This window comes from Pseudophryne corroboree, chromosome 6 (genome assembly GCF_028390025.1).
Source record: "Pseudophryne corroboree isolate aPseCor3 chromosome 6, aPseCor3.hap2, whole genome shotgun sequence".
NCBI lineage: Eukaryota > Metazoa > Chordata > Amphibia > Anura > Myobatrachidae > Pseudophryne > Pseudophryne corroboree.
In genome coordinates this window covers 12,810,862-12,837,631 of record NC_086449.1, presented here as the reverse complement: position 1 = coordinate 12,837,631, position 26,770 = coordinate 12,810,862, and the positions used below count along the sequence as shown (strand labels likewise).

Sequence of the window (26,770 nt, the reverse complement as noted above, 5' to 3'; positions counted from 1 at the left end):
GATGCCCAATGTCATAGTAGAGAGCATGTAAAATCCAAAACACAAAAGTTCAGTAAAATGACCCAAAAATCTAAATTAAAAGCGTCTGAGGAGAAGCGTAAACTTGCCAATATGCCATTTACGACACGGAGTGGCAAGGAACGGCTGAGGCCCTGGCCTATGTTCATTGCTAGTGGTTCAGCATCACATGAGGATGGTAGCACTCATCCTCTCGCTAGAAAAAAAGAAAAGACTTAAGCTGGCAAAAGCACAGCAAAGAACTGTGCGTTCTTCAAAATCACAAATCCCCAAGGAGAGTCCAATTGTGTCGGTTGCGATGCCTGACCTTCCCAACACTGGACGGGAAGAGCTTGCGCCTTCCACCATTTGCACGCCCCCTGCAAGTGCTGGAAGGAGCACCCGCAGTCCAGTTCCTGATAGTCAAATTGAAGATGTCAGTGTTGAAGTACACCAGGATGAGGAGGATATGGGTGTTGCTGGCGCTGGGGAGGAAATTGACAAGGAGGATTCTGATGGTGAGGTGGTTTGTTTAAGTCAGGCACCCGGGAAGACACCTGTTGTCCGTGGGAGGAATATGGCCATTGACATGCCTGGTCAAAATACAAAAAAAATCAGCTCTTCGGTGTGGAATTATTTCAACACAAATGCGGACAACAGGTGTCAAGCCGTGTGTTGCCTTTGTCAAGCTGTATAAGTAGGGGTAAGGACGTTAACCACCTCGGAACATCCTCCCTTATACGTCACCTGCAGCGCATTCATCATAAGTCAGTGACAAGTTCAAAAACTTTGGGTGACAGCGGAAGCAGTCCACTGACCACTAAATCCCTTCCTCTTGTGACCAAGCTCCTGCAAACCACACCACCAACTCCCTCAGTGTCAATTTCCTCCTTACCCAGGAAAGCCAATAGTCCTGCAGGCCATGTCACTGTCAAGTCTGACGAGTCCTCTCCTGCCTGGGATTCCTCCGATGCATCCTTGAGTGTAACGCCTACTGCTGCTGGCGCTGCTGTTGTTGCTGCTGGGAGTCGATCGTCATCCAAGAGGGGAAGTCGGAAGACCACTTGTACTACTTCCAGTAAGCAATTGACTGTCCAACAGTCCTTTGCGAGGAGGATGAAATATCACAGCAGTCATCCTGCTGCAAAGCAGATAACTCAGGCCATGGCAGCCTGGGCGGTGAGAAACGTGGTTCCGGTATCCATCGTTAATTCAGAGGCAACTATAGACTTGATTGAGGTACTGTGTCCCCGGTACCAAATACCATCTAGGTTCCATTTCTCTAGGCAGGCGATACCGAAAATGTACACAGACCTCAGAAAAAGACTCACCAGTGTCCTAAAAAATGCAGTTGTACCCAATGTCCATTTAACCACGGACATGTGGACAAGTGGAGCAGGGCAGACTCAGGACTATATGACTGTGACAGCCCACTGGGTAGATGTATTGCCTCCCGCAGCAAGAACAGCAGCGGCGGCACCAGTAGCAGCATCTCGCAAACGCCAACTCGTTCCTATGCAGGCTACGCTTTGTATCACCGCTTTCCAGAATAGGCACACAGCTGACAACCTCTTACGGCAACTGAGGATGATCATCGCAGAATGGCTTACCCCAATTGGACTCTCCTGGGGATTTGTGACATCGGACAACGCCAGCAATATTGTGCGTGCATTACATCTGGGCAAATTCCAGCACGTCCCATGTTTTGCACATACATTGAATTTGGTGGTGCAGAATTATTTAAAAAACGACAGGGGCGTGCAAGAGATGCTGTCGGTGGCCCGAAGAATTGCGGGCCACTTTCGGCATTCAGGCACCGCGTACAGAAGACTGGAGCACCACCAAACATTCCTGAACCTGCCCTGTCATCATCTGAAGCAAGAGGTGGTAACGAGGTGGAATTCAACCCTCTATATGCTTCAGAGAATGGAGGAGCAGCAAAAGGCCATTCAAGCCTATACATCTGCAAACGATATAGGCAAAGGAGGAGGAAAGCACCTGACTCAAGCGCAGTGGAGAATGATTTCAACGTTGTGCAAGGTTCTGCAACCCTTTGAACTTGCCACACGTGAAGTCAGTTCAGACACTGCCAGCCTGAGTCAGGTCATTCCCCTCATCAGGCTTTTGCAGAAGAAGCTGGAGACATTGAAGGAGGAGCTAAAACAGAGCGATTCCGCTAGGCATGTGGGACTTGTGGATGGAGACCTTAATTCGCTTAACCAGGATTCACGGGTGGTCAATCTGTTGAAATCAGAGAACTACATTTTGGCCACCGTGCTCGATCCTAGATTTAAAACCTACGTTGTATCTCTCTTTCCGGCAGACACAAGTCTGCAGAGGTTCAAAGACCTGGTGGTGAGAAAATTGTCAAGTCAAGCGGAACGTGACCCGTCAACATCTCCTCCTTCACATTCTCCTGCAACTGGGGCTGCAAGGAAAAGGCTAAGAATTCCGAGCCCACCCGCTGGCGGTGATGCAGGGCAGTCTGGAGCGAGTGCTGACATCTGGTCCGGACTGATGGACCTGCCAATGATTACTGACATGTCGTCTACTGTCACTGCATATGATTCTCTCACCATGGAAAGAATGGTGGAGGATTATATGAGTGACCGCATCCAAGTAGGCACGTCAGACAGTCCGTACGTATACTGGCAGGAAAAAGAGGCAATTTGGAGGCCCTTGCACAAACTGGCTTTATTCTACCTAAGTTGCCCTCCCTCCAGTGTGTACTCCGAAAGAGTGTTTAGTGCAGCCGCTCACCTTGTCAGCAATTGGCGTACGAGGTTACTTCCAGAAAATGTGGAGAAGATGATGTTCATCAAAATTAATTATAATCAATTCCTCCGTGGAGACATTCACCAGCAGCAATTGCCTCCAGAAAGTACACGGGGACCTGAGATGGTGGATTCCAGTGGGGACGAATTAATAATCTGTGAGGAGGGGGATGTACACAGTGAATGGGGTGAGGAATCGGAGGATGATGATGAGGTGGAAATCTTGCCTCTGTAGAGCCAGTTTGTGCAAGGAGAGATTGATTGCTTCTTTTTTGGTGGGGGCCCAAACCAACCAGTCATTTCAGTCACAGTCGTGTGGCAGACCCTGTCGCTGAAATGATGGGTTCGTTAAAGTGTGCATGTCCTGTTTATACAACATAAGGGTGGGTGGGAGGGCCCAAGGACAATTCCTTCTTGCACCTCTTTTTTCTTTCATTTTTCTTTGCATCATGTGCTGTTTGGGGACAATTTTTTGGAAGGGCCATCCTGCGTGACACTGCAGTGCCACTCCTAGATGGGCCAGGTGTTTGTGTCGGCCACTTGTGTCGCTTAGCTTAGTCACACAGCGACCTTGGTGCACCTCTTTTTTTCTTTGCATCATGTGCTGTTTGGGGACAATTTTTTGGAAGGGCCATCCTGCCTGACACTGCAGTGCCACTCCTAGATTGGGCAGGTGTTTGTGTCGGCCACTTGGGTCGCTTAGCTTAGCCATCGAGTGACCTTGGTGCACCTCTTTTTTTCTTTGCATCATGTGCTGTTTGGGGAGTATTTTTTTGAATTGCCATCCTGTCTGACACTGCAGTGCCACTCCTAGATAGGCCAGGTGTTTGTGTCGGCCACTTGGGTCGCTTAGCTTAGCCATCCAGCGACCTCGGTGCAAATTTTAGGACTAAAAATAATATTGTGAGGTGTGAGGTGTTCAGAATAGACTGGAAATGAGTGGAAATTATGGTTATTGAGGTTATTAATACCATGGGATCAAAATGACCCCCAAATTCTATGATTTAAGCTGTTTTTTAGGGTTTTTTGAAAAAAACACCCGAATCCAAAACACACCCGAATCCGCCAAAAAAATTTCCGTGAGGTTTTGCCAAAACGCGTCCGAATCCAAAACACGGCGGCGGATCCGAACCCAAAACCAAAACACAAAACGCGAAAAATTTCCGGTGCACATCACTAGGCTTCACCCAGTTCTGGAAACCGCCCCATGCAAATCCTGCATGTGCCACTGCACGCAGCCGGTCTCCCGTGGCCCTTCCTTCCTCTTACAGCACTGGCCAAAACCTAGTGAAGGGTGAGTAATAGGAAGACCAAGCCTACGCTGCAATAAAGAGTTCACAGCTTGTGATTGGGCGTCCCACTCGCGTACAGAGCCGGCCCTAACCAATATGATGCCCTAGGCAAAATTTTGGCTGGTGCCCCCGAGCACCACCATTGGTTCCACCTCTTTCCCAGCACCATCACCCCTAACCCATAGCATTCCTTATTTTGGTGTTTGTACCCCCTATATTTTAAATAGGAGCAGTTCGCACATTTGGTGCTCAGCCCAAAAAGGGGTGTGTTTTTGCTGGCAAGGGGCATGGCCACACAATAGTAACCCCAATTCCAATTACGCCACACAGTACTGCAACTTTATTCACATTTGATCATGCGATAGTGTCCATAATTCATATTACATCCCACAGCAGTATCACTTTACCTTATAAACGTTAATCCTCATAGTAGAGCCCCTTATTCACATTACATCACACTGAATTGCTCCTTATTCACATTACACCACACCCTATTGCTCTTTATTCACATTAGACGACACAGTAGTGCCCTTTCTATATGCAATGCCACATAGTAGAGCACCTTATACACATAATGCCACAGAGTAATGCCCCTTACACATATGAGACACATTATTAATGTCCTTATAAACATAATGCACCTTACACATTATGACAACCCTTATTAATGCCCTTTTACACATAATGTCCCTTAAACATATGCCGCACATTACTAATGCCCTTATGCACATAATGACACACATAGTGCCCACTACACATTTGCTGCACATTATTAGTGCCCCTATACACATAATGACACACACACAGTAGTACCCTGTTACACATATGCCGCACATTATTAAAGCCCTTATACACATAATGACACACATAGTGCCCCTTACACATATGTTGCACATTATTAATGCATTTTTACATGACACACATAACGCTCCTTACACATATTCCGAACATTACTGCACAACCAACCCACTCACATGCACACAGCACTCACACTGCCATGAACACTGTGACCTCTGCTACTGCTTGGATACAGATGTGTCCTCATAAATATTGCCTCAATGATAACGTCGGGCACCTTTTTTTATAAAAATGCAGCTTATTTGCATTGCTATGTGGCTAGGATGCACAAGCAGCTTCTGCTGATTAAACTGATATGCAGTATGCCTATATACTGCGTGAGACTGTGGCTGTGTCTGCATATGAAATGCTACACACAGAATATAGGCATGCTGCATATCATTTTAATCAGCAGAAGCTGCTGATGCCCCTAGGCATATCAAATGCCCTAGGCAATTGCCTAGTTTGTCTATGCCTATGGGCGGCTCTACTCACGTACACCCTCTGCAGCCACATACAGTTAGTTGTCTAGCTTAGTTTACCTCAGCAAGGGAAAGAAGCAAATAAGTCTATTTGCTCTGTAAATGACAGTAACTGCAGCTCATCACAAGGTCTGGGCAAGAATCCAAGCTTACCTAGACTCTCCTTTGTTTAATTATTGTATGAAGTGTATGTCTTCCGTTCTGCTTAGGTTGTGCATCTTTCAGCAAAGTGCAAACATGACTTTTAGACTGCTCTTCCCTCTATGTGTGATGTCAGTACAAGCGGGAGGAATGTGCTCATTGGCTGAAAGTAATTAGTGTCTTAGCTCTCAGCTTAGAAATATATAAATGTACTGTATGTGCTATTATTATATAGCATTAAAACAACATTCATTTATAACCCAAAAGTGGCTGCTGATATCATGTGGCGTTAGGACCTCCTAAACAGAGAGGCCTTGCTGTGACTTGATGACTTACTACGTGCAAGTCTATGTAACTGAGTTCTCTGAATTGTTATTATCATGTAACATGAGACTTTAATTTGCTGGTAAGTTGCAGCGTGCTGGGGTAATTTGGTTGTTCCTCACAGTTCATCTCCAAGTAAAGGAAAAACTAAATCAAATCTATTTGCTCTACCAATTAACTACATCCCATCACAAAAACTGGGCAAGTCTCCATGTTTACCACGACAACGCAATATTCTTTGTTTAAATATGAAGCTCTATATGCTGATATTTTTTTAACCGACCATTTATCTGTATCTGCTGCCTTCTTTTTAGGCAATTGTGCAAAGTGCAATGGTTACTTATACACTGCACTTCCCACTACATACAGTACATGACGTATGTTGAGTGGCTGCATGTATTCAGCGTGTACTCTCACTAACAAGCTTTACTATATATACTTTATATACATATATATATCTGGTAAATATAATAGTATGCGCACAGCTATTAAATTACAGTGTGTTGACGTATAAGTAAGAAATGTTTAGTGTTTGTGCATAGAAGGAAGAGAACTATACAAGCACTCCTCTAGCTCACGAGTTGCAGCTGGTAATAGATATACAGAGTAATTGATCGTAGAAAAGGAAATAACCAGCGCCTCCATGTATAGTGCAAATTTTCAAGCAGCTTAGCTTAGTCACACAGCGACCTCATTGCGCCTCTTTTTTTCTTTGCATCATGTGCAGTTTGGGGACTATTTTTTGAAGTGCCATCCTGTCTGACACTGCAGTGCCACTCCTAGATGGGCCAGGTGTTTGTGTCTGTCACTTGGGTCGCTTAGCTTAGTCATCCAGCGACCTCATTGCACCTTTTTTTCTTTGCATCATGTGCTGCTTGGGGACTATTTTTTTGAAGTGCCATCCTGTCTGACACTGCAGTGCCACTCCTAGATGGGCCAGGTGTTTGTGTCGGCCACTTGGGTCTTTGTGTCGGCCACTTGGGTCGCTTAGCTTGGTCACACAGCTACCTCATTGCGCCTCTTTTTTTCTTTGCATCATGTGCTGTTTGGGGACTATTTTTTTGAAGTGCCATCCTGTCTGACACTGCAGTGCCACTCCTAGATGGGCCAGGTGTTTGTGTCGGCCACTTGGGTCGCTTAGCTTGGTCACACAGCTACCTCATTGCGCCTCTTTTTTTCTTTGCATCATGTGCTGTTTGGGGACTATTTTTTTGAAGTTTCATCCTGTCTGACACTGCAGTGCCACTTCTAGATGGGCCAGGTTTTTGTGTCGGCCACTTGTGTAGCTTAGCTTAGCCATCCAGCGACCTTGGTGCAAATTTTAGGACTAAAAATAATATTGTGAGGTGTGAGGTCTTCAGAATAGACTGAAAATGAGTGTAAATTATGGTTATTGAGGTTAATAATACTATGGGATCAAAATGACCACCACATTCTATGATTTAAGCTGTTTTTGAGGGTTTTTTGTAAAAAAAACACCCAAATTCAAAACACACCCGAATCCGACAAAAAATTTTCAGGGAGGTTTTGACAAAACGCATCCGAATCCAAAACATGGCAGCGGAACCAAATCCAAAACCAAAACACAAAACCCGAAAAATTTGCACATCGAAGGAAGAGAACTATACAAGCACTCCTCTAGCTCTGTTATGATCCTGACACTCAGGTCAGGGGAGATCTTATACGGTGGGACCTGAGTACCAGGACGTAATGCTGGGAAGGGGAAAACAGAATGGGAATAGCCCCTGGCACCCTACCTCCGTTGTCTTACCCGTGCTGTCAGTTCACTCTTGCGAGACTATGGTTTCTTGGGCCCATGGCAGCCGCGTTTGAAGGGCGGATTACATCTGCCCAACTCCGATGCCCCCTCAGGTCTTAATGAGAGACAAAGAGTGAACTGAGACAGGGTAATAACAAGGGGCCCTCTAACTAAAACAAAAAGGCCAGGGGCTACTGGCTAACCTGAAACTAAAAGTATGCGCGGCTTACCGCCGGGGAAAAGAACAACCAAAATATTCCACTTGTCCACTCTCCTACACGGCACCGCCGAGTACCGGAGAGGACTATGGAAGCGTAAACCTCCGCAAATGCTCCAATACAAGAAAACAATACTAAAGTGGCCTAGGCCGCAACTCGCGGCAGGGCCGCCACTCATGAAACCAAGTGAGAACCTCAATCGACTGCCACAGGTAAATGAGGACCAGAAGAACTCCTTGGGACCAGGTGACTAACTCCAAGATTCAGGAACTCAGAGAACTGGAGGGACTGGGCACAGCAGACCAGGAACAGACGTTCACCAAACATGAGCAGCATGCAGGAAGCTATCACCGGCCTCTGTGTGAGGCACTGAGGAGGCATTTAACAGGGAACCCTCCAATAAGAGCACAGAGCCCAATTACAATAAATGTCGTGCAGCTGCCTTGCTGCACGACCAGAGAAACATGTGTGAACATTTAATTAATCAATCCCTGCAACAGGGAACGCGGTACGCCTGTGGCGTCCCCGTTGCTATGGTCCCGGCGGCTCGGCGTGCACGGCGTCCTAGCGTTGCTAGGGACCCGGCGGCTCAGCGTGCATGGCGTCCCTAGTTGCTAAGCACCGGGCGGACAAGGAGGAGGGTGCAGCGGCCGTGGTCGTCGCTCGGAGATGGACCAAGCGACGCCACGGACCGCAGCGCCTAACAGTACCCCCCCCTTGAGGAGGGGTCAAAGAACCCCTAAAGCCCGGTTTCTGAGGAAATTCCTGAAAAAATAATCTCTTGAGTTTAGGGGCATGAAGATCTTTATCCAGGACCCAAGATCTTTCCTCCGGACCATAGCCTTTCCAGTGAACCAAAAAATAAAGCCGGCCCCGGGAAATTTTTGAATCTAAAACCTTCTCTACCAAGAACTCCTGTTGCCCCTGAACATCCACCGGAGATCTACCCTGGGAAGTCCTCCAAGGAAATCTCCTGGAAGAAAAATACTGTTTCAAAAGGGAACAGTGGAAAGTATTTCCAATTCTGAGAGATCTTGACAAGCGTAGCCAAAAGCAACTGGGTTGACATTCTTAATGATAAGAAATGGTCCAATAAATTTGGGTCCCAATCTAGCCGAGGGTTGTCGGAGCTTGATGTTGCGAGTTGACAACCACACCTTATCTCCCACCTTAAAAGTGCAAGGACGTCGGAGCCTATCAGAAAATTTCTTTTCTCGGAAGGCAGCTTTTCTCAGGGCAAGGTGCACTCTTATCCAAATTGTTCTGAGATGGGAGGTTAAGGTCAATGAGGAGACTGGAGAATGATGGAAAAAAGAGTTGGCTCTAGGATGAAAACCAAAGACTGAAAAGAATGGGGACTCCTTGGTGGAAGAATGACATGAGTTATTATAAGCAAATTTGGCTAAAGGAAGAAATTCAGACCAATCATTCTGGAGTTTGGCCGAATACAAGCGTAAATATTGTTTTAATGACTGGTTGACTCGTTCGGTTTGCCCGTTAGACTGTGGATGGTAACCAGACGTTAAAAACAGTTTCATATTCAATGAGGCACAAAAAATGTTTCCAGAATCGTGCGATAAATTGCGGACCCCGATCAGAGACAATATCAGTGGGCAAACCATGGAGCCATTTTACTAAAACGGTCCACTACCACCCAAATGACTCGACATCTGGCTGAAAGGGGAAGGTCCACCACAAAATCCATGGATATATGAGACCATGGCCTGAGAGGAACGGCTAAATGTATGAGTTGCCCGATCGGCAACGAACGAGGGACCTTATGCTGTGCACAAACCTGACAGGAATGGACAAATTCTTTTACGTCTTTAGAGAGACTAGGCCACCACACCGAGCGAGAGACTAACTCCAAGGTCTTAGTGATACCTGGATGACCCGAGACTTTGTTGTCATGAAACTCAGCTAAAACAGTGCCTCTCAAAAATTCAGGGACAAAAAGACGACCAGCAGGAGTAAGTCTAGGAGCCTGGTGTTGAAACTGGTTTAACTGAGTAAATAAATCCTGTGTGAGGCCTGCCCGGATGACTGAAGATGGAACTATGGGGGTAGTCACAGGATTGCTATTGCTAACCGGAAGAAAGCAACGTGACAGGGCATCAGCTTTCGTATTCTTGGAACCAGGCCTGAAGGTGATAATAAACCTGAAACGAGTAAAAAACAATGCCCAACGTGCCTGCCGAGCATTAAGCCGTTTAGCTGACACAATATACTGCAGGTTCTTATGGTCAGCAAATACTGCCTCCACTCCTCGAAAGCCCATTTTACTGCCAGTAATTCTCGATTACCAACGTCATAGTTGGATTCTGCGGAGGAGAATTTCCTGGACATGAAGGCACAAGGATGTAATTCCTGAGACTCCGGATCTTCCTGAGAAAGGATAGCCCCCACTCCAACCTCTGAGGCATCAACCTCAACAATAAAGGGAAGCTCCGGATTAGGGTGTCTGAGGACAGGAGCCGAGACAAAGGCCTGCTTCAAGGCCCGAAAGGCAGACTCAGCTTCAGGTGACCAATTGGAAGGATCCGCTCCTTTTTTAGTCAAAGCTACTATAGGAGCGACCAGGTCAGAAAAGGTATGAATGAACCGCCTATAATAATTTGCAAACCCTAAAAAGCGCTGAATTGCTTTTAAATTAGTGGGTTGCGCCCAATTAAGGATGGCCTGAAGTTTTTTCGGTTCCATAAAAAATCCCTGGGGAGAAATAATGTACCCTAAGAAGGACACTTCTGTGATGTGAAAATCACGCTTCTCAAGCTTAGCGTATAAATGATTCTCTCGTAGTTTTTGAAGAACCAGACGCACCTGGGTAACATGTTGTTCCATAGACTCAGAGTATATCAAAATGTCGTCTAAGTAAATGACCACAAACTTCCCAAGGAAGTCACGGAGAACATCGTTGATGAGGTCTTGAAATACCGCAGGAACATTTGACAGGCCAAACGGCATCACCAGGTATTCATAGTGACCCGACTGAGTACTAAAAGCCGTCTTCCACTCATCCCCAGATCTTATTCGGATGAGGTTGTAAGCTCCCCTAAGATCGATTTTTGAAAAGATCACGGCGGAGCGTAACTGATCAAAAAGCACTGAAATCAATGGCAAAGGATAGGTGTTTTTAACAGAAATCAATACATGGTCTGAGTGACCCATCTTTTTTCTCAACAAAGAAAAAACCTGCACTCAACGGAGATTTCGAAGGCCTAATAAAGCCTTTTTTCAGGCTTTCCTGAATGTAATTATTCATGGCCGTGGTTTCTGGCCCGGACAGGGCATATAATCTCCCCTTAGGCAAAGTGGCACCTGGTACTAACTCTATCGCACAGTCATAGGACCGATGGGGAGGCAGAATGTCCGCATTGCCTTTGGAGAACACATCGGCAAAATTCTGATATTCCACAGGAATAAGTTCTGGGACGACCGCCGCCACCCGGACTGGATGGGAAATACATTCCTTAACACAAAAAGGACCCCATTGGGAAATCTCCCCAGACCGCCAATCTATGGTGGGATTATGAAAGGCAAGCCAGGGGGGACCCAAAACTACAGGAACTGCCGGACAATGTGTAAGGTAAAATTCTATGTCTTCTGAATGTAAGGCCCCCACTGTCAGTAATACTGGAGGTGTGCGGTGAGTAATTATCCCATTGGAAAGCGGACCCCCATCCAAGCCGTGCATGGTGATACATTTATCCAATGGTATCTGTGGAATGCCTAAAGCCTTAGCCCAAGTTAAGTCCATAAAATTTCCTGCAGCTCCACTGTCGACGAAGGCTGACACCAACGAACTGAGGCTGCCAAAGGAAATCTTAACAGGAACTAATAGAGAATCATTGGAGGAAATTAGCTGCAGACCCAAGTGAACCCCCTCACAATTCACTTTGGTCAGAGCGTTTCCCGACTTGTTCGGGTAGTTGTGAGCAATATGTCCCTTACCACCACAATACAAACAAAGACCAGAACTTAATCTTCTGGTTCTTTCCTCTGGGGACAGCCGGGAGAGACCCATTTGCATGGGCTCCTCGACGTCCTCAGGAAAGGTATAAACACAAGGATTAAGCCTAAAAGTTGTTCCTCTTTCAGCCCTCCGCTCTTGGAGACGACGATCTATTTTAATAACAAGCTCCATGAGTTTGTCGAGAGTCTCAGGAGCGGGGTACTGAAGGAGACTGTCTTTAATAAGTTCAGACAAACCGAGGCGAAACTGACTGCGCAGGGCCGGGTCATTCCAGCCACAGCCGTTCGACCAACGGCGAAATTCGGTACAATACACCTCTGCTGGATTTTTACCTTGTTTAAGGGCACGCAGGTGACTGGCGCCTCTCTATCTGGGTCATCATATAGCAGGCCTAAAGATTTAAAAAAGGCGTCTACTGATAACAAGGCAGGATCATCTGTTCTTAACCCAAACGCCCAGGTCTGTGGATCACCCTGGAGCAACGACATAACAATTCCAACCCGCTGAGAGTCAGTACCAGAGGAACGAGGCCTTAAACGAAAGTAAAGCTTACAAGCTTCCTTAAAATTAAAAAAATATTTTCGGTTACCCAAAAAACGGTCAGGTAAATGCATTTTTGTTCTGTGACCATACTCGGGGAGGCTCGCAAAAGATCTTCCTGCGATCTCTCCCGAAGAGTAAGGTCCTGAACCATCTGAGTTAGTTCTTGAATTTGGTTAACCAAAAGCTGACTGGGATTTGGCCCTAAACCTGCTGGATTCATGAAGCCGAATTTTTAGACTACCAAAACAAAATGAAAAAAAAAATAAACCCCCTTTTTTTTTTTTTTTTTTTTGGCCAGTGATAATGTTATGATCCAGACACTCAGGTCAGGGGAGATCTTATACGGTGGGACCTGAGTACCAGGACGTAATGCTGGGAAGGGGAAAACGGAATGGGAATAGCCCGTGGCACCCTACCTCCGTTGTCTTACCCGTGCTGTCAGTTCACTCTTGTGAGACTATGGTTTCTTGGGCCCATGGCAGCCGCGTTTGAAGGGCGGATTACGTCTGCCCAACACCGATGCCCCCTCAGGTCTTAATGAGAGACAAAGAGTGAACTGAGACAGGGTAATAACAAGGGGCCCTCTAACTAAAACAACAAGGCCAGGAGCTACTGGCTAACCTGAAACTAAAAGTATGCGCGGCTTACCGCCAGGGAAAAGAACGACCAAAATATTCCACTTGTCCACTCTCCTACACGGCACCGCCGAGTACCGGAGAGGACTATGGAAGCGGAAACCTCCGCAAATGCTCCAATACAAGAAAACAATACTAAAGCGGCCTAGGCCGCAACTCGCGGCAGGGCCGCCACTCACGAAACCAAGTGAGAACCTCAATCGACTGCCACAGGTAAATGAGGACCAGAAGAACTCCTTGGGACCAGGTGACTAACTCCAAGATTCAGGAACTCAGAGAACTGGAGGGACCGGGCACAGCAGACCAGGAACAGACGTTCACCAAACATGAGCAGCATGCAGGAAGCTATCACCGGCCTCTGTGTGAGGCACTGAGGAGGCATTTAACAGGGAACCCTCCAATAAGAGCACAGAGCCCAATTACAATAAATGTCGTGCAGCTGCCTTGCTGCACGACCAGAGAAACATGTGTGAACATTGAATTAATCAATCCCTGCAACGGGGAACGCGGTCCGCCTGTGGCGTTCCCGTTGCTATGGTCCCGGCGGCTCGGCACGCACGGCGTCCTAGCGTTGCTAGGGACCCGGCGGCTCAGCGCGCACGGCATCCCTAGTTGCTAGGCGCTGGGCGGACAAGGAGGAGGGTGCAGCGGCCGCGGTCGTCGCTCGGAGATGGACCGAGCGACGCCACGGACCGCGGCGCCTAACAAGCTCACGAGTGGCAGCTGGTAATAGATATACAGAGTAATTGATCGTAGAAAAGGAAATTACCAGCGCCGCCATGTATAGTGGAAATTTTCAAGCAGCACTCCCAATACATAGATAAAGTCCGGTGCCCTCCTAGGTACCTCAGCGTGTCCAACTCACAGCAGCGTGGTGGCAGAACTCGGGAAAGAACAACACAGTACACATGCAGGTGTAATCAACGTTTCGAAGATATTTACTTCATCATGAGGATGACGAAGTAACTATCTTCAAAATGTTGATTACACCTGTATGTTTACTGTGTTGTTACTTGCTGATTGCCGCCACCGTGCTGCTATCTATATATATATATATAAAATTCATTCTGGTTTGATTCGCCAATGCTATTTTATTACGTAGAACAAATGAACCCTGTCCCCTCACTAGACCACGCCCCCTCAACAGACCACACCCACATTAGGGCTGTTTACAGATATTCCCCAGGCTGGTTTCCCAACCCAGTCCACGCCTATCGTTAGCTGAGCAACCACTTCAAAGGATCCTGCAACTGTCAGATCAGGAGGTCAGGATCTGTTGTGGAGCACATGCTACAGTACACAGGGAGTTATTTAGAGTTATTAGCAAACCCAAAAAGTTAGCAATTGGGTAAAACCATGTTGCACTGCAGCGTGGGCAGATATAACATGTGCAGAGAGAGTTAGATTTGGATGCGGTGTGTTCAAACTGAAATCTAAATTGCAGTGTAAAAATAAAGCAGCCAGTATTTACCCTGCACAGAAACAATATAACAGAAACGCATTCTTCATCAAAATCGTGAGTGCTGGCTTGTTTTGCTTTTTCCAATGAGCTGGAAAAGTGAGTGCCTCTGTTATTTTACTGCCTTGCACCATCTACTCATTTATGACCATGGTTTTGAGTGCTGTCATTTTTTCTTTTATATACAGTATATACACTGCTCAAAAAAATAAAAGGAACACTAAAATAACACATTCTAGATCTGAATGAATGAAATAATCTTATTAAATACTTTGTTCTTTACATAGTTGAATGTGCTGACAACAAAATCACACAAAAATTATCAATGGAAATCAAATTTATTAACCCATGGAGGTCTGGATTTGGAGTCACCCTCAAAATGAAAGTGGAAAAACACACTACAGGCTGATCCAACTTTGATGTAATGTCCTTAAAACAAGTCAAAATGAGGCTCAGTAGTGTGTGTGGCCTCCACGTGCCTGTATATATCACAAGTCCCCAGGAGAGTCCATAATCTGAAACATATAGAGGGTTGAATTCTACCTCGTTACTACCTCTTGCATCAGGTGATGGCAGGGCATGTTAAAGAGTGTTTGCTGACACTCCAGTCTTCGGCACACAGTTGTTGACTGTCAAAAGTGGCCTGCAATTTTTTGGGGCCACCAACAGCATCTCCTGCACGCCCCTGTCATTTTTCAAATAATTTTGCACCACCAAATTTTTTGTAAGTCCAAAACATGGGGCGTGCTGGAATTTGTCCAGATGTAATGCACGTACAATATTGGTGGCATTGTCAAATATCACAAGTCCCCAGGAGAGTCTAAGTAGGGTAAGCCATTGTGCGATGATGTCCCTCGGTTTCTGTAAGAGGTTGTCAGCTGTGTGCCTCTTACGGAAACCGGTGATACACAGTGTAGCCTGCCTAGGAACAATTTGGCATTTGTGAGATGCTGCTGCTGGTGCTGCTGCCTTTGTTGCTGCGGAAGGCAATACATCTACACAGTGGGCTGTCACAGTCATATAGTCCTTAGTCTGCCCTGCTCCACTTGTCCAGATGTCCGTGGTTAAGTGGACAGTGGGTACAACCACATTTTTGAGGACACTAGATGGGATTTGGTACCGGGGACACACTCCCTCTATCAATTGTCTAAATCCCACTGCACCAATGGTGGATACCGGATGCACATCTAACACCAGCATAGTTGTTATGGCCTCAGTAATCCGCTTTGCAACAGGCTTACTGCTGTCATATTTCATCTTCCTCGCAAATGACTGTTGGACAGTCAATTGCTAAGTTAAAGTAGTACAAGTGGTCTTCTGACTTCCTCTATGGGGAGACGATCGACTCCCAGTAACAACAACAGCAGCGACAGTAGGCATACCACTCAAGGATCATCTGGAGGAATCCTGGATAAGAGAGGACTCGTCAGTCATGCCAGTGACATGGCCTGCAAAACTACTTCCGTTCCTGACTGAGGAGGAAATTGACTTTGAGGGAGTTGGTGGGGTGGATTGCAGGAGCTTGGAAACAACAGGAAGAAGGGAATTAGGTGTCAGTGGACCGCTTAGGCTCTTACCCAAAGTTTCTGAACTTGACTATGACTTATGATAAATGCACTGCAGGTGACGTATAGGGGAGCATGTTCCTAGGTGGTTAATGTCCTTACCCCTACTTTTTATGGATTGACAAAGGAAACACATGGCTTGACACCTGTTGTCCGGATTTGTAGAGAAATAATTCCACACCGAAGAGGTGGCTTTTTTGGTATTTTGCCCAGACATGATAATGGGCTTTTTCATCCCATTGCCAACAACTGTCTCCACTGGTGCCTTATTCAAACAAACCACATCACCATCAGAATCCTCATCGCCAACTTACTCCTCAGCGCCAGCTACACCAATATCCTCCTCATACTTCTACAGTGACATCCTCAATCTCAATATCAGCAACTGAACTGGCGGTGCTCCTCCCAGCACTTGCAGAGGGCGTGCAAATGGTGGTAGGAGCCTCCTCTTCCCATACAGTCTTCGTAAGGTCAGGCCTTGACATCGCAACCGCGGACAAACTTGGACTCTCCTTGGGGATTTGTGATATCTCTGAACACAGTTGTTTTTTTCATGTGCTTTAACAAGCTTAATTTTTTTACATTTTTCGAGTTGGAGGAGGGCTTTCATCTTCATGATAAGCTGAGTCACCAGTCATGAACATAGGCCAAGGCCTTAGCCTTTCCTTGCCACTTCGTGTCGTGAATGTCACATTGCCAATTTTACGTTTCTTATCAGATCATTTCTTTTTTTTATTGTTATTAATTTTTGCTTCTTCGATTTTACATGCCCTCTATGACATTGGGCATCGGCCTTAGCAGACGACATTGATGGAATTGCATCGTCAATGTCATGACTGTTGGCAGCCGCAGCTTCAGCACTAGTACTAGGTACTGGAAGTGGTTCCTGATCAGAACAGTTCCCCTTAATTTTCACAGCACCACTGTAATTTTACAGCACACAAGACAGGGCCTGTGTACCTTTATTTTAACAACATCCCTTCAATATAAAATACTTTTACTCACACAGAAGGCAATTAACCAAATTACACCAACGTACAAAACTTTGCTTATCTCAAAATATCTCCCAACCCGACCTCTTCACTCTTCACAAGATCTGCGTCTCTCATCCACACTCACTACTCGCTCCCACTCACGATTGCAGGACTTTCATCGGGCTGCACTCACTCTGTCGAATGCCCTACCACGTACATTAAGACTCTCCTCTAGTCTCCAAACCTTCAAGTGTTCCCTGAAAACTCACCTCTTCAGGCAAGCGTATCAAATTTCTGAACCGCCCACATAACTTTCATAAACCTTCCTATCAAATTGCATCCACTCTGCACAGTCCACACATATCCTCACATGTCATCTCATCCTTCCTCTCGACCCCGGTTCATCATTGCTGTATGACAATATCATACAGCCCACCAAGAACCTTTGCAATCTGGTGGACAACTAAGCAATTGATAGCACCTATCCTTGTGTATCCATGCCTATTTCCCTATAGATTGTAAGCCTGCGAGCAGGGACTTCCTACCTCTATGACTGTTTGTTATTACCCAGTTTTGTTATATCATTGTTTTTTTATATCATTGTTATTTCCAATTGTAATGCGCAACAGAATTTGTTGCGCTATATAAAAAACTGTTAATAAATAAATAATAAATAAATAACAGCACCCCTGAATTTTTACAGCATATGGACCGGGCCAGTGTACCTTTATTTTAACAACAGCACCCCTGTATTTTTACAGCATACAGGACAGGGCCAGTGTACATTTACAATACCCCTGTATTTTTTTACAGCAAACAGAACAGAACAAACACCCCTATATCTTTACAGCATAAAGGACAGGTCCATCACTCCTGTATTTTAACAACATCCTTGTAATTTTACTGCATACAAGACTGTACCTTTATTTTAACAAAAGCACCCCTAACTGTACATCATACAGGACAGGGCCAGCACCCCTGTATCTACACACAACCCCTGTATTTTTACAGCATACAGGAAAGGGCCAGCACCCCTGTATTTTAACAACATCCTTGTAATTTTACAGCATACAAGACAGGGCCAGTGTACCTTTATTTTAACAACAGCATCCCTGTAATTTTACATCATACAGGACATGGCCAGCACCCCTTTATTTTTACAGCACCCCTGTATTTTCACAGCACCCCTGTATTTTTACAGCATACAAGACAGGGCCAGTGTATCTTTATTTTCCTAGCACCCCTGTATTTTTACAGCATACAGGACAGGGCCAGTGTACCTTTATGTTCATGGCACCCCTGTATGTTTACTGCATACAAGACAGGGACAGTGTACATTTATTTTCACAGCACCCCTGTAATTTTACAGCATACAAGACAGGGCCAGCGTACCTTTACAACACCCCTATTTTTTTTACAACATACAGGAAAGAACCAGCACCCCTGTATTTTCACAGCACCCCTGTATTTTTACAGCATTCAGTACAGGGCCAGCACCACTGTATTTTAACAACACCTCTGTAATTTTACAGCATACAAGAAAGGGCCAGTATACCTTTATTTTAACAACAGCACCCTTGTAATTTTACAGCATACAGGACAGGACCAGCACCCCTGTCTTTTCACATCACCCCTGTATTTTTACAGCATACATGACAGGGCCAGTGTACATTTATTTTCACAGCACCCCTGTAATTTTACAGCATACAAGACAAGGCCAGTGTACCTTTACAACACCCCTGAATTTTTTACAGCATATAGGACATAACCAGCACCCCTGTATTTTCACAGCACCCCTGTATTTTTACAGCATACAGGACAGTGCCCCTGTACAGCACAGTGACAGGACAGCAAAACCCATGTACAGCAGCAGCACCCCTTAACAGCACAGGACACCACAGTGACAGGACAGCACCCCTAACAGCACAGGACACCACAGTGACAGGACAGCACCCCTAGAGAGAACACACTGACCCCACCAGATGCTACCACCAGCAGAGAGACAGAGGTCTATCTCCCACACTTTCCAAGTGCGGAGTGAAAATGGCGGCGATGCATGGCTCATTATATGGAATCCAAAACTCAGGAGAATCTGACCGCGGGATGATGACGTTTTGCCTCGTTCTGGGATCCAAGTCTGGCGGGAAGTCGGTTCTCGGCTTGGATCGTGAAGTTCAGGGGCTTCGGATCTTGGAGATCCAAACCGGCTCATCTCTAATTATTATGGTAGCATACATACAGTGTGTATGGTATAAGTAGATGTATATGGTAGCTCTTTATGAGCATCGTTGGGTATGGCATTATTGTTTTTCAAACTTGTGTCATGGGTGGGACAGAAAGTAGACACACCTTCTCCCATAGCGAGCAACTTTATACAATCTCTGTGAATGTGCAGGTGGAATAAAATGTATAATTTACCCATTGTGTAGTAAGAACTTGGTGTAGAATATGTTAGAGAAAACAAGAATAAAAGTGTTAGTTTTATGTAAAATCATGATGTTTTATTTTGTGACGGGTGAGACAACTATAAGTCATGGGTGGGACACAGTGCAAAATTATTTTCAGTAACACTTATTTTATGCACAGTATGTAAAACAAAAACAGTGCCCTTCTATTGTTACATAATCATTTTTTTGTAATTTAACATGTTCATCTTATTACAAATATTATTGTTTGGAGTACAGATTTTTTTGCTTTTACATTCTTCTAATAACCATGTCAGACACATCTGCCATAGCAGAAAACTCAATAAAAAAACTGTCTCTAACTTTTTTAAGACCTGGTGCAGGTAACACTGCAAGAATCTGATCAACATTTACAAAATGAATAGAATTTTAATTTGTTTTGAACAGTTTTCCATTTTCACTAACAACCATCAAAAGCATTACTTTCCATGACCCGAAATCTTCACAGGAGCTCTGTGCAATGCAAGTATATCTGTAGTGAGCAGTATTTCAGGAAGATGTATCTGTAACCACCAGTTAATACTAACAAAGTCCATGGACAGGGAACAGGAGGAGAAAGCAAGGTGCAAAGAAACCATCCACCAAACAGTGGTTGGCAGACCTGTATTTCTATATGTTCCATAGAATAACCCCATAGCCAGCTAGGGGCGTAAGGGAGGAAGTCCAGTGTCCCCCATGGACTCAGAGAAAATAATTCTACTGGTAAGAACAAAAATCCCATTTTATCTTTCTTCCATGGGGACACTGGAATCCATGGGACGTCCCAAAGCTTTCCCTGTAATAGAGGGAATGCTCCTGTGCTGTGCGTTGGACCTCTCTCAGAAACAAGTATTATTAGAGGCGAATGAGTCCAATTAGTAGAGAAGGAGTAAGGAATGAATGAACGACCACATAGAGGTCTGGCAATGATGTTCTGCAGAGAGACCTCGCTCAGCCACTAAGTAGGCACCCAGCGACCAAGTGGAATAGTCCATAGCAAGTCCACAAGCTCCCGGGCCCCACTATACAGTAGGTATGTCTCCGATCACCCCTTAATACACACAGAACCCTTTATAATACCACTCAGTATGCACAACACCACCATAATACTTTCATTATACACAGTGCCCTCCACCATAACACCCCTCAGTGCACACAGCACCCTGATTTTACACTCCACCCCTCTCCACCCCCCACACTACCCATCAGTGCACACAGCACCCTAATTTTACACCCCACCCCCTCTCCATCCCCCACACTACCTCTCAGAACACACAGTACACCCATATTTCTTTCCAGTATACACAGACCCCCTTCTCCCATACTAGCTCCCATATTACTTTCCATTATACACAGCCCCCTCCCCATATTACCCCCAGTACACACAACACACCAGTGATGTTAGGTGGGGTGAGGCAGGTGAGGCAGAGCGTTCCCTGCCATACTAACATATAAACCAGAGATTTGACTATATAAAGTATATAAAAAATTCAAAGAATATATTAGAAATATCTTCTTTGTAATATTCTAATAATTTTTATAGTTAAAGCTCTGGACCAAAAAGTCTATGGCAGATTAGGCAATGCCCCCCCCCCCCAAAAAAAAAAAATATATATATTTTTGGCTTATCTCTTCTCAAAGCTCACCAAATCTCCAGCAGTATATACTGCTGCACATGTGTATACTGCCCACATGTATATACTGCTGCACCTGTGTATAATTCCCAACTAAATATATACTGCTGCACCTGTGTATAACGCCTACATGTATATACTGCTGCACCTGTGTATAATGCCCACATGTATATACTGCTGCACCTGTGTATAATGCCCACATGTATATTACACTGCACCTGTGTATAATGCCCACATGTATATACCGCTGCATCTGTGTATAATGCCCACGTGTATATACCACTGCATCTGTGTATAATGCCCACATGTATATACTGCTGCACCTGTATATGATGCCCACATGTATATACCGCTGCACCTGTGTATACTGCCCACTTGTATATACTGCTGCACCTGTATAAACTGCCCACATGTATATACTGCTGCACCTGTGTATACTGCCCACATGTATATACCGCTGCACCTGTGTATACTGCCCACATGTATATACCGCTGCACCTGTGTATAATTCCCAACTATATATATACTGCTGCACCTGTGTATAATGTCTACATGTATATACTGCTGCACCTGTGTATAATGCCCACATGTATATACCGCTGCACCTGTGTATAATTCCCAACTATATATATACTGCTGCACCTGTGTATAATGCCTACATGCATATACTGCTGCACCTGTGTATAATGCCCACATGTATATACCACTGCACCTGTTAATAATGCCCACATGTATATACCGCTGCATCTGTGTATAATGCCCACGTGTATATACCGCTGCATCTGTGTATAATGCCCACATGTATATACTGCTGCACCTGTGTATGATGCCCACATGTATATACCGCTGCACCTGTGTATACTGCCCACTTGTATATACTGCTGCAACTGTATAAACTGCCCACATGTATATACTGCTGCACCTGTGTATAATGCCCACATGTATATACTGCTGCCCCTTTGTATATGCCCACATGTATATACTGTTGCACTTGTGTATAATGCCCACATTAACCCTTTGGCTCATATATTGTGTGTAACTCTGGCTCTGGTACTAACCTGTGTCTCCTGAGCCATTTACCTCAATGCATGTTCCAGCAACACCCCCATTTTACATTCCATTGTACACAGCCCCCTCCCCATATTACCCCCAATACACACAACACACCTATATTACATTCCATTGTACACAGCCCCCTCCCCATATTACCCCCAATACACACAACACACCTATATTACATTCCATTGTACACAGCCCCCTCTCCATATTACCCCCAATACACACAACACACCTATATTACATTCCATTGTACACAGCCCCCTCTCCATATTACCCCCAATACACACAACACACCTATATTACATTCCATTGTACACAGCCCCCTCTTCATATTACCCCCCAATACACACAACACACCTATATTACATTCCATACATTGAAATAACGATCTGGACCATCTAACTATTAAAAGCAATTGACAAATAAGTTTGAAGTTTGCTAATACTGATATTTAATTAACTATGGCTTTATTTTAGTTTTAACTCACATGAAACAATAAATGTAAAGCCAAACTCCTTTCATGACAATACATTTAGCCTGTGCAGGTTCTATAACTGTCGGTCTCAATCTTGGTGGTCAGTTTGTCACGGGTGGGACATCTTAAAAAAAGGTTGAAATCCCGATATTGCAACTGTATAATCCAGTAAATGATGTTTAAAGTAAAAGATGTTTAAAGATCTTAAGCAAATGCTTACTTCCACCCAACTGTACCTCGGACCTCAGAACCCTTCTCTCACTACGAAAACCTCTGTATATTTTTTGTCATGGGCTGGACAAGTAAAGTGCTCTGTTTTTGCAAGTTAAATGCTGTACATAAAGTTACCATGTCAAACAAATTCTTAGATGCATCTTGAAGTAAACACTTTAAATAGCATCCAGACTCACTAAGGACTTGCAGAACATAAACAGCTGATAAATACTGTATGTAATGGGGGCAACTGTGTAAACAAAACGACTTCAGGAGTCAGCTATCAACATACGCATATGTCGTAAGACGATGGCCCTCATTCCGAGTTGTTCGCTTGCTAGCTGCTTTTAGCAGCTTTGCACACGCTAAGCCGCCGCCTACTGGGAGTGAATCTTAGCTTAGCAAAATTGCGAACGGAAGATTAGCAGAATTGCGAAAAGACACTTCTTAGCAGTTTCTGAGTAGCTCCAGACTTACTCGGCATCTGCGATCAGTTCAGTGCTTGTCGTTCCTTTCGCCCAGACACTCCCCCGTTTCTCCGGCCACTCGCGCATTTTTCCCAGAAACGGTAGCGTTTTTCCACACACACCCATAAAACGTCCAGTTTCCGCCCATAAACACCCACTTCCTGTCAATCACATTACGATCACCAGAACGAAGAAAAAACCTTGTAATGCCGTGAGTAAAAATACCTAACTGCATAGCAAATTTACTTGGTGCCTTCGCACTGCGGACATTGCGCATGCGCATTAGCGACTAATTGCTCCGTTGCAAGGAAAAAATAACGAGCGAACAACTCGGAATGACCCCCAATAAGTGGTCTTGTCAAAATTATTTTTCTTTCATGGAGCATTAGATTTTAGCTATTTACTAACAAAATAATTGAAAACTGATATTGATTCTGAAAAACAATGACCAGGTTACCTTCTCAAGGAAAACCCCAAATACTGATGTTAATTGCACTGTTCTGTGTCACAATAATGAGGAATTACAAATTGCACTTCATTATGTTATTATTCCAATGCAACCAAACATTTAGTAAATAAGAGCGATAACTCACTTTTTCATTGTAGAATTTAAAATATAAGACTTCAGGTCCATACATTCAGCCGCTGACATCGGGAACTGTGTTTTCCTCGTCCTTTAACATTTAGCAGAAAATTCCTTATACAATAAGAAATATTTTGCGTAGAAAGAACATTCATTTATTTACTGTATGCCTTGTCTCTCCTATATCTCCTGTCTCTCCTGTCTCACTCTAGTCTCTCTCTCTCTCTCTCATCTCTCCCTCTCTCTCTCTCTCTCTCTCTCTCTCTCTCTACCATTCACTCTCCATACATCTCACAATCTATCTGTACGTCTCTGTTAATCAGTCTTCGCTCCTAATCACTATTCTATCTCTCTCTCCAATCTCACCTTGTCTCACCTCCGCTCTGTCTACTTCACACTACAGTATATAGCGTTTATTTAGCTACCATAGTAAATAGTATTCTTTACCTAGGACGCTCCTTTCCAAGGATCCACAAATTCTTGTAAAAACCATAGCACACCAGCACAGTGATTAGGGTCAGGATGAGCTTCTTACAATGCACCATTGTATTATATAACACACCGTTGTCCTGTATGCATCTGTGTCACTTCTCTCCAGGTCTAGATCCTGTGTAAATAACTACACTTTTCTTCTGTACCTGTCTTACCTGCTGTAGGTGTGTCACTTCTATCCAGGTGATGCAACACGCCAGGTGACAGACTGACTGGGATCTCGGAAACCCATCTCTCTCAGTCCTGCTCATCTCCTAGTCTGTGTCCAGCTGGAACACTTTGTAGCGCTCAACCCTCTGCCCAGCTGATAGACACACCCTACATATCTACTTCTTGCTGCTAGGGGGAAACAGGTACACCAAACATGATGTCACAAATTTTTGCCAAATTCAAACTCCCACCTTATAAAAGAAGCCTCAGAGCCCTGTTCAAGTGCCAGTGTATTAAGCTCCTGTACTCCAGCATCAACAGGACAATGACCCCAAACATACCACCAATGTCATTAAGAATTATCATCAGGGTAAAGTAGAACAAGGAGCCCTGGAATTGATGATATGGCCCTCACAGAGGTCTGATCTCAACATCATCGAGTGTCTGGGATTACATGAAGAGACAGAAGGATTTGAGCAAGCCTACATTCACAGAAGTGGTTAGTTCTCCAAGATGTTTGGAACAACCTCCCTTCCGAGTTCCTTCAAAAACTGTGTTCAAAAACACTGAAAGTGTACCTAGAAGAATTGATGCTGTTCTGAAGACAAAGGGTGGGCAGACCAAATTTATCTTCTGTTCATTCACTTTGAATTTTGTTAATTGATAAAAATAAACTATTTGCACCAGGACCTCTAGCATCTGTCTCCTGCTCTGCGATGGCCATTTTGGGTGGGAATTTTCTACACGGCAGTCTCCCCTGCTGCCCCGATGCTCCCAAGCCACTAAGGGGGGCTTTTTTTATGCAAACCCCACAACCACCAGCACTTGCCCATCTACATTAAAAAAAAGCAACCCCTTTGCAACAAGCATGAGACCCCTGGCAGCGAGCAGATATACCCCATGGCAATGAGCAGGAAATCCCTTGACAATTAGCATGAAACTCTTGGCAATGAGCAGAAAACCCCTTGGCAACAAGCATGACACCCCTGGCAGCGAGCAGGAAAACCCCTTGGAAACGAGCATGAGACCCCTTGGCAGTGAGCAGGGATACCCCTTGTTATCAAGCATGACAAACTGGCAACAGCAGATAACCCCTTGGCAACAAGTCAGAAACCTCTTGGCAATAAGCATGAGACCCCTGGCAGTGAGCATGGAAACCCCTTGGCAACGAGCATGAGACCCCAGGCAGTGAGCAGGGAAAGCCCTGGCAATGAGCCTGGAACCCTTGGCAACGAGCATGATAACCCTGAGATGAGCAGGTAATTTAAAAAGTACTGTAATTAGAAGCCTTACTGTTGAGCACAATTTTTAAGGGGCATTATTGTGTGTGAGGCATAACTGTATGTGGCATATTGTGTAATGGGCATTTCGGTGTGTGGCATAATCTGTAATTGGCATTACGGTGTGTGGCATATTGTGTAATGGGCAATACAGTGTTTAGCAAATTGTGTTTTGGCCATTATGGTGTGTTACTGTGTAATGGGCATTACGGTGTGTGGCATATTGTGTAAGGGGCATTGCAGTGTGCGGCATCATGTGTAATGGGCATTGTGAAGATACCAGGTTCCGAATTACTGAGGCACAGGGGTAGATTAAAAACAAACAATGTTTTTTTGAACAGAATGGGTTATAAACAGCACACGTCTGTAATCCAATTCCCCGTGACAATTCCCACCACAAACTCCTAACAGAACATTACTTGGAGCAGAGAGTCTCTCCTACACCTCTCTAGTTAGCTCTACTTAAACCTCCCCAAGAAGCTTCATATTGCAGGGATGTCGGTGACTTCTTTGTCGTAGGATCTTATAGTATTGGAATACAATACATAATCTTATCAAGGTGATTACATCAGCCAGAGAGCCACCATGTCTGGTCAGCTCACTGTTGGACAATAGGGAGTAAACAAGAAGGGACATTAGTACCTAATATGACTCACCCTTTGAGTGTCCACTGTGGTGTTAGTAAACAATAGGAAACTAGGTCTAACATGAATATATTATCTAAAGGGTGACAGATAATATAACACAATTGCATATATTAACAATATTAAGATTGATTTAAACACAATATTAGGTGAGCAGCAATGGAGAATGAACAAACAGACGAATTGAATGAATACGGATATGGGTATAAAAAGTACATATTTGACATGGGAAATGAGGCATAGCTATATTAATTGTCACAGACCTCTCATTTCCACACAGGCTTTATGGTGTGTGGCATAATGTGTAAGGGGCATTAATATAAGGATAAAAAATGCCAAATAATGTAAGGAGCATG

General features: G+C 44.7%; 1 protein-coding gene across 1 annotated transcript in view; it reads right to left on the bottom strand.

Annotated features, from left to right (window-relative positions):
- The window catches only part of LOC134934765 (alpha-2,8-sialyltransferase 8F-like), a 76,258-nt gene extending 51,816 nt beyond the window's left edge, over positions 1 to 24,442 (bottom strand). The window contains exons 1-2 of the mRNA XM_063930130.1: positions 24,296 to 24,442; positions 23,859 to 23,939 (exon numbers count right to left, since the gene is read on the bottom strand). Coding sequence (XP_063786200.1) covers positions 23,859 to 23,939; positions 24,296 to 24,393 — 179 coding nt within the window. The 5' untranslated portion in view covers positions 24,394 to 24,442. The remainder of the gene's footprint in view (positions 1 to 23,858; positions 23,940 to 24,295) is intronic.
- Positions 24,443 to 26,770: the final 2,328 nt, after the last annotated feature.